The sequence below is a fragment of the Dufourea novaeangliae genome, unplaced genomic scaffold (genome assembly GCF_001272555.1).
Source record: "Dufourea novaeangliae isolate 0120121106 unplaced genomic scaffold, ASM127255v1 scaffold169, whole genome shotgun sequence".
Lineage (NCBI taxonomy): Eukaryota > Metazoa > Arthropoda > Insecta > Hymenoptera > Halictidae > Dufourea > Dufourea novaeangliae.
Genome location: NW_015374043.1, coordinates 367,341 through 376,325, shown reverse-complemented (window position 1 = coordinate 376,325; position 8,985 = coordinate 367,341). Strand labels below are relative to the sequence as shown.

The 8,985-nt window shown below is 45.4% G+C and overlaps 1 protein-coding gene across 1 annotated transcript; it reads left to right on the top strand.

The window, feature by feature from the left end:
- The first annotated feature begins 7,292 nt into the window (after nt 1-7,292).
- On the top strand, nt 7,293-8,596 carry LOC107189552. Its single transcript, XM_015578111.1, has 5 exons — nt 7,293-7,496; nt 7,571-7,711; nt 7,927-8,047; nt 8,255-8,433; nt 8,498-8,596. Exons 1-5 carry the CDS (start codon nt 7,293-7,295, stop codon nt 8,594-8,596), a joined length of 744 nt encoding a protein of 247 aa, XP_015433597.1.
- Nucleotides 8,597-8,985: the final 389 nt, after the last annotated feature.

Below are 8,985 nucleotides of genomic sequence, written 5' to 3'. Positions count from 1 at the left end.
CTCGAACGCGCGCGCCACACTCGATTCAGCCTTTCTCTACGCCGGCGGAAGTGGCGAATCGCGCGGGGCCATTCTCTAAAGACGAGGGAGTAGCTTCTCCTTCGCATGTCATGTAGCCATTCTTTCACTCCCGCGAGGCATTACAATCGGCCGGTGGACGGTAATAATATAGTCTTGATAGAGGCAAACACGTCTTAACTTCATACGCGCTTCCATATTAGTATTCTTGCGGTTATCCTTGAACGCTGGGGACCTTTTTCTTTTCTGCACGGCCAGTGGTTGTTTCCCCCCCCCTTCTATCTCTTGGAAAAAAATGTACGTCAAACTATGAATTGCACTTGCGTCTCTAGTCCGTTGCGGGGGGAGAACATGGTCATTTATCATCTGTACACAATGGGCGAAGGCATCGTTAAAACTTCAACATTGATTCCTTGAAATGAGAGACTTCTATGGGAAACAACAGGCTGTAGAATCTTCCTAGATTATTCTGAACACTTTATGATAAATCTATATTGTATTTAATATGGTTGCGTGAACGGGACCCACGCGATTTCCCGAAAATCTCGTACTGGAGTCGTAGATAATTGCGTAAAAACGATCCACCGATATAGGGGAGACCGGAGTTTATTGCCTATAGGGGTAGGCTCACTACAGTAAATCTTCCATGAGTGCTCGAAGGCTCCTCGCCACAGAACATTAAATTATTTATTCAGATAGTCAAATATATGTATTACCAACTATAATAACCACTGTAAAGATATTTCGCCCACATAATTTATTAAAAATCAAACTCTGGAAAAGTGACCTACCAGCCTTCGAATACTCGTGGAAGCAGTTTTCTACAACAATTAAATTCAATGAACGTCTGGTGAATGTTTCGTAAGAGACGTTATTCTGCTTGATGGGGTTGAAATGGCCAGGTAACGACGTGATTTCGCAAAACCCTGTTCACGGAGCCGGAGACCTGAACGCGTGTAGAGACACGCGCTGTTCGCCGGTCAAAGTTCTGCCCTCACTTAGCAATAATTCAGTCGGGCTCGGAGCTTACCCTCGCTCCTCAAGTCTGCCTCCGTGCGCGGCTTCGTTCTCCACAATTCTTCCGTCGTCTTCTTCCACGTCTTTTTGTACCCTGTCTCTTTTCTCTTCTTTCGTGTCCCCGGTCCGCCCGTGGCCCCCGCCGCCGCCGGTCTGTCGAGTAGTTACGTATATACACGTTCGTAACACAACGTGCCAATATCGATAAGTCAGTCGGAACAAAAACAGTCGAAGGATCGGTTCGACTCCGCTCTGTTCCTGCGGTACACCCGGTTACCAGGCCTTCCCCATACGTCTCCCGTTCGGCACGCCGCGTCGCGATCTCGTTACACGCGCGTATATACCGAGATCGCCTGAGAAAAAAGGAAGAGAAAGGATGGGGGTACCCTTTCTGTCATGTCCGCCGGCGAACCTTGTGCCTGTTACCCCGACCGTAAAATTGAAAATTTTGGGGGAATGTTCGGTTTGACGAGTTCGAAGAGTCTTTTTACACCGAGGGTCATCGTCTTGTGCCTTTCTATCTTATGCTAGCCTCCAAAAATATTAAAACATTTATCAAAATGTGAAGTAAACGTGGTCGATAAATATTCTGTAGATCGTACAGTAAATTTTCGTAGTTGAGTCGTCATCCCCACTACTCCCTCCCCCAGGGATGGAGATGACGTCTGAACACTCATCGATGATTTACTATATTGAAGTAGAGTAGGTTAAATGTAACTTTCTGTATACCTTCGAACTGATTTTTTGACGTTTGAATTGAGAAACTAAGAGCAGAAAAAGAAGAATCATTATTCCTTCTTACAGAGATCTTATACGCGGTTATACTGCTTTCGTGGAGCGGGACCCCCGACTGATTTTATAACTAGGCACTAGGTTTGCGCGTAAAACCCGTAATGTGAGACTTTTATGGTACTCGAACTTCCTTCAGAGCCGTATGATGTCAACTCGGAACTGTTTCTTCCTTTTTGCTGTATTGAATAACATTTTCTACAGCATACAATTTGGAAAACAATCGACTATATTACACGTCTATTACCGTTGGGAAACATTAAAAATTGAAATTTATCGCTAGCCACTAATGACGACCGAAGATACGCGAGAACGTATTATTATTAACGAATTATTCATTTTAAACCCTATTTGGTGTAACACTTTTATACGATTATTGTCTGGCTTGTTCTCCACGATTATTGTCCAGGCGTTATCCCCAACACTAGAGGGGGAAGGCCTACTTGTTGCCCCTCTGCTTTTGTTGCCGAGGAAAAAAACGAATTTATGAGGGTCTGAAGCATTTCTCTCTATTTGATTATTGTCCCGGTGTGGACCCGAGTTTGGGACAATAATCGAGAGTCGTATGGAAGTTCAATAGATTCTAGCCATTGGTCTTCCCAAGCGCCACTGCTATCTGTTATCTTCGTCAACCGCAATCAAGCAGAACGACAGGCCAAGCGAAAGCGGGATGACCCCCGGGTGAACGTGGAACAGGACCAAGAAAGAAGAAAGAGAATAGAAGGAGGAAACGCTACCGGCTGGGTGAGTTACGTCGTCGCGCAAGTGTTCGCCAATTATCTCGAACGGCTAGTCGACTCTAATTGGACTTTACGCTAGTGGGTGGGATCAGAGATGCTAAGAGCGGTGGAAAAAGAAAAAAGGATTCTTCGGTGTGTATGTAGGTACATCGAGGTTGGGAATAGGCGACGCGGTTACATCCGAGGAGAGGTCGATAATTGGTCGAAAGCAGGGGAACGATTTGCTCCATTAAATCCCGCGCCACGGGGCCCAGGTTCTCGTGTAGAGAGAAAGAGAGCCCAGAACTCCGGGTTGTTCGAGGTGTTCCGGACGGTTACGACGATCGTATCGCTTTGTTACACACCTCCGGTACCAATGGCTATAATAGAACTATCACATCGATCCCCCGAACGCTGCTTTACGGTCTTTACTTGGAAGCTATATTACCTGTTCGCCTTGTTCCGTAATTTCTCACACGTGGCTGAATTTATCCGTACCCGGGAACGTTAAACTCTCAACGACCGCCCCAGTTAAACGCAGTTTTCCATTATTCACGCCCCCTATTTCATGTATGGGGATGAAGAAGAGAAACAATAACCTCATCAGGGGATCGTCTGATCTAGAGTAACTTAAAATAAACATTGTTCCACGAATTTTTATTACTACGAACGTGAGTTTCCGGGATTCTTTAAAACCTAGTCGCAACAAAGTCGACGAAAGAGTGCGTTAACCTCGTGCCAGGGAAACACCTTCCACCGAAAGGGTGAATCGAGGATGCGGGCCGCTTAAGTATCATCGCGAGGCAGGTGAAAAACAACGGGGGTCGTTATCCTGGCAAGGTGTTCCGATGCAAATCGAACGATTCCCCGTTTTTCGCGGGCGAGTCGAACGGTTGTCGCAAAGTAGGTACAGTAAACTCGGGTTAAAGTACTGCTCTTCAGGCTCTACAGGCAGCCTTGGTCAGGAAACTGCACCTTAACGGGTGCCAATCGCACGCGGGATTTCGTCTAGCATTTCGCCACCACGTATCCGTTTTTGTGGCCGACCCGGTGATTTCAATCGCAAAAGCGGAACACTGGAAGATTTAATATGGTGTGGCTGGTCGAGGACGTATCCTCGAAGGCCCTCCTCCTATTTCCCGTGCAGGGCTGACGCCGAGAGCGCGGCGGTTCAAGAGGGGAATTAGCATATGGCTGGAATCGAACGAGGTACCCCCGATGTCTCCATCGCTCGTGAAATGGATACCCCGTTGCATCGCGTTCTCCTTTCAGGATTGGTTTATGCCCGTGCAAGACTTACGGCCGGGCCGTGCCTCAATCGCCGCATGGGGAAGCCCATACGGGCCCCGCCACGCGTGTGGGTGTTTACGTGGATATTATTGACTTCGTCTTTCTCTTTGTCGTGCCTCACCCCCTTGTGTTCGAGCGATCGCGAAAGATTTTGCTGAAAAAATGGGGCCAGAAACCCTTGCCCACTGGTCAAATAAACGTCCCGTTCAGATTGTACCATGAGCCCATTAATAGTTGGATCGTCTGGGGCTAAGTGTATAAGAAGTGTCAACTTTGTTAACCATCAAGAAACAAGTAGACACCAAGACTTGGAGAATAACTCATGATATTAATAAGTCTTCTGTGACTTGGATCGTGACCATGTTTGGAGCCCTCGTAGTATATTTAAAACGAAAAAACCACCACAGTCTCCGCGGATAAACCCCGGAAGATTCTCCGACGAGGATACCTAGAATCCTCGTAGAGTTTCCTGGGCATTCACCGATCATCAAAATCCACCTGGTCGTTGGTTTGCGTGGCGACCAGGCACGCACATAGGACCTCCCGCGGAGGACTGGAGCGACGACTGATAAAAATGTTCAGTACTCGATTCTTCCTCTCTCGGTCCCATCTCTGCCCATCCCCTTCTGTCCGTCTTTATTCTCTTCTCGAGACAAGACGAGACGAACCGAGCGGAGCCATGCGGTAGGTACCCCGCAAGATACTCCGCGGGATGATAAAACGAAGGGGATGGGGTCCTACTCTTTGGGACTTATGGACGTTGTTCCTAGCGAATTCAATATCGCTTATTCTCTAGAACTTCTTTCAATACAGTAATCCTTCGATAATAGATCACTCCAGTTTTTTTACCTGCATATGACAACCAACATCGACATCGAGAAATCTACATACTAACTCTATATACTAGAGGTACACTCTAACCAGCATGATTTTCGTGGGACACCAAGTCCCATAAGATGTTACGTCTATTATTATATCTCCAAAATGCGGAGTCGCAGGAAAGTCGACACTGGCCCCGTTATCGCAGCGTTTCTTTTTCCACTGTCGTTTCTCCCGCAGTCGTCGTCGTAACGCTAAGGATAATTTATGTAATTCATTCGGCTAATATCGGCGAACCGTGTCGTAAAGCGTCCGCATAACCAATTTGGCACTAAAGACCTCGGCACGAGATCCCCTTAAGGTCCCCCTCGCGGTGGGCAGTGCCATAACATTACGGGTTACGAGTCTCTCTCCATGCACGGTCGACCCTCTCGTCCTTTGCGGTCATCCTCCTCGTCGTCTTCGTTTGTCGTTTCTCCTCCTACTTCGTATTCTTTTTTTCTGCCGATTCCCTGCCTTCCTGGCCCCTTTTTCCAGCCTTTTTGCACCTCTTTTTCGCCCCGCTGCTGGGCTCACGGAGAGTCAGGTGGAGAAGCTGCGCCCGCGCGCGTTCACTCACGCACGAAGCCGATGCTGGATGATATTAGCATGGTAACTGGGGGCCCCAGCGGGCGCCTTATTAAATTTGTACCATAAGCAATATCGCGATGCGGCCCAGGGCCGTTTCAATTTGCCAGCTCGGAAATTTAAGGCTCGACCAGGGGCCCCGTGCACCCGTCTTACCGACGCTACCAGTGACAGACCTCGCCGTTGACCTGCTAGTTATCCAAAGTGTGTATAGTTACCATCTGAATTTTTGTGTAATGGTATCTGCAAATGGAAATTTGCACGAGTATCTACTATCTGGTGATCAGACGAAGTGATTATATTATCCAATTTTGATTATAAAGATATACGGACGTAACTAATGAACAGTATCCCGTCCCGTCACAAATTTCAATCTGCCAGCAAGGTCGGTTCTCGCGCGTGAAATAGGCCCTGGGGATTCTTTTAATTGCGTCACGGCTAGCTAGGTGGAACACGTAAATCCGAGAAGTCTCGGGGGGCCCGCGACGCTAATTTTCAGGCTCGCGAGCGACGTTCGTGGTTCCACATATTAACGGGTTTATCGCATTCCGGGAAATTAAATATCTTTCCGTGGATACAATACTGTAGGCAATTTTACTACCGCAACGACCGTGCACCTAACGCGCGAACGACGGTGTTGCGGAATCGGAATTACCGCTAACTCGCCCCGCGGTGTTACATACTACTGATTACCGTGTGTTCGTTGAGTTTTTAGACGGGGAACAATTATGAGGCTGATAATGATTTCAGAAAATAATTACTTCGAACTGGGTTACTTGAACTGTTAGTGCTACTAAACTACGGTGAATATTAAGGTATGGAGCTACTGGAGCATGCCATTGCCTATCAATAAGTAGTTAGGATTGTATGGCTACCTGTGGAGATACAATGTTTCCTTGGTATCCATTTTCATTTGAATGCACAAGTTTTGTAAGAAGTTTCGATAGCGACACTCGTGCTGATTAAGAATCTTCTTGAATTTTTCGTTTCAAATGAGTCTGAGCTGAGAAATCACCTGCGCCATGGCGACACATTTTTTTTTAAAACGTCACATTCATACTAAGAAAAAACTTGAAATATAATCAAAATATTTTTCTCCAATTTCAAGGTGTATTTGGTTACGTATTGTACTAAGGAAATAATTCCCAAACATGTCTTAACTTTTTCGACTGTCGAAGTAGAATGTACCCTTAAATGTCTCGCTACACCGAGTTTTGAACCGTCGTGTATGCTGCACGTTTGATCGAACACGAGTTATATCGACAAGGGTGAAGTTTGGTGAAATTAACTAGCAGAGAAAGGGTTAATTAAATGAACTGTCAACTCTCTTGTCGGTACTCCCGCCCCGGGTCAGGTTAATTCGACCCTTCGACGTGGCCCGTTCGACACGTATTCGTGTTTAGATTCATCATGATCGTCGGTGACAATAGCAAATATGCGTGTGCCTATACACGATGACGCGTCGCCGCTCCCCGGTCCATGCGGGAAGACAGAAAGAAAACGAACGAAATGAAATGACATAATAAGACGCCAGTGCCAACGGCACCATGGCGCTAATGATTACAAATGGCCGGACCGATGTACTTATGCCGGCCAAAAGGACAAGCCGAGTGATCGATCGCTTCCCCCAATATCGCTTGATTTGATTTGGAACCCATTTGGACCTCGTTCGAATTCTTGGGCAACTTTCCTGTCCTCGTATTCAAGCGGAACGATCGAAAAAAGCTCGACTTGACATGAATTTTTGAAGTCTAACCTGTGAGATTTTGAACGCCAGAGGACTTGATAAACAATTCAAACTCGAATAAATATATATACATATATGTATATGTATATATGTATATTGGAATATTTTGTAAGTCTTTAACGTAAGTACAGTTGATCGTTTTAAATGACAGCATACACTTAATATAAAATTGATCGAATTAATGTCGAACATAACCAAAATTTCTGTCTGACGTGTGTTAAGACTTTGTAAATTTTATAATTTTGGTAACGATTGTAGATATTAAAATGGCATTGAGTAGACAGATGTCAACTTACAAGAAGAAAATGAGGATGCATATTTCGAAATCTATGAGCATAGCTAAGGTCTGGGACATTGCTGGCCCCATTGTTTCTGAACAAATTGCTGGATCGACGTACTTGCCGATTCCCTATTTGGTCGATACAAAGGCCTATCGAATTGGTCACATATTCGTTCAAGAACCCACTGATGTGAATATTCCGAAATGAATACATTAGATCATTCATGTCTTAGCTTTATTCTAATCGAGCACTGTTAACCATAGGTACAGTGTTTCTGTGCTGTACCAATGCTTAAAGTACTAGGTCCCATTCAAGACTTCCTCAAGCAGGGGAAAAGCGACGACAAGTGGCTGAGCAAGGATCTAAATGCGATCAAATCAACGGACGATCACATGAATTTTCTAGTAATTAAATTTCAGTTTCAAATTAATATTTCAGTTTCAGCAATATAAAGGGAAATAAAAAAACTACATAGAAGATGATAGTTTTGTCTATGAGGAATTAAAGAATCAATCGATTGAATTATTTACGTCTATTATATCTACCAAAACGTTGATGGATCTTTTCTTTCCGTGAGTTCGGTGAAAGAAACACTCACTAATGACATCATTCTGAAAAGGTTGAGATTGAGAATGGCAAGAACGTCCTGAGATTCAGAGCTTTCGACTACTACTTCCTGGATATGGGGTCAGACATGTCGGCCAAGGGACAAGTGACCATAGATCGTTCATCCCACGAAGGTACGAATAACAGTACCTTTGCACGAATCAAGACAAACTCAGGTCAGACTTTCACCGAATCAACAAAATTATAGATAATAGCGCGCTGATCACTCCACGCTGCACACAAAGAGGATCCCCACTAACACGACAGAAGGGGACCGTTGGGAATATAGGATCCCTAGCCTCTTTTTTTACGACAGATTAAAATGCACGTTCTTTCTCCAGACTTGTCCCGAGTGGAATGGTTTGGTCTGATCACCGGTGTAATCGCTGCGAACTCCTGGGAGATGTTTTCGGCAAGAGGTCAGCGTGAGAGATCGTTCTACATCGGTGAAAAATCGAACACTATCCTGTTTAAGTACGAGATTTGCAAAACGGACGATAACGGGAACGTCTACGACACGGTTAGTTTTCTCACATTCCCCATCGATTTCCCTGCGAAAATAACCCACGAGTCTTTCAATATAGACCACCGAGAAAATAGAATGCAGATGGTTACCGTTGCAGGAAGATCATTTGGATGGGTTGCCTCTCAGCGAATTCGTGTCTCAGAGTAACAAAGGCTAATAAATGTTTGTTAACTGTAATCTGGAAATTTCTTACTTCCCTCGCGTAGTGTAATCTAATGAATTTACACGTCAATAGTTGAATAACGGTTTCGAATATGTTAAAACTAGTCGTATCTGTCAATAATTCCAAATAAGGAAGGACTACCGTATGAAAGACGAAGAACCTAATACAATTCATCCCAGGTCCGTATCGAGCTCGCTGCCCCGAGCGTATTTACGAGGAACGATTTGTCCTCGATCTCGTAGCGTGTAAAAGCCTCCAGGTAAAAGGATCTCTCATGCATCCACGAAAAAGTTCGATGACCCCGGGTACACAACCACCCCTCCCAGCCCACACGGGTCGTACGTTCCAAGGACAAAAGTCGACCTCCTTCGTTCGGTCTTTTC

What these genes read in the sequence shown, in the direction of transcription:
- LOC107189552 (XM_015578111.1), top strand. Translation starts at nt 7,293, where the DNA reads ATGGCATTGAGTAGACAGATGTCAACTTACAAGAAGAAAATGAGGATG. An exon ending in ACGATCACATGAATTTTCTA is followed by an intron (nt 7,712 to 7,926) that starts GTAATTAAATTT and finishes CATTCTGAAAAG; the next exon opens with GTTGAGATTGAGAATGGCAA. An exon ending in ACGGGAACGTCTACGACACG is followed by an intron (nt 8,434 to 8,497) that starts GTTAGTTTTCTC and finishes CTTTCAATATAG; the next exon opens with ACCACCGAGAAAATAGAATG.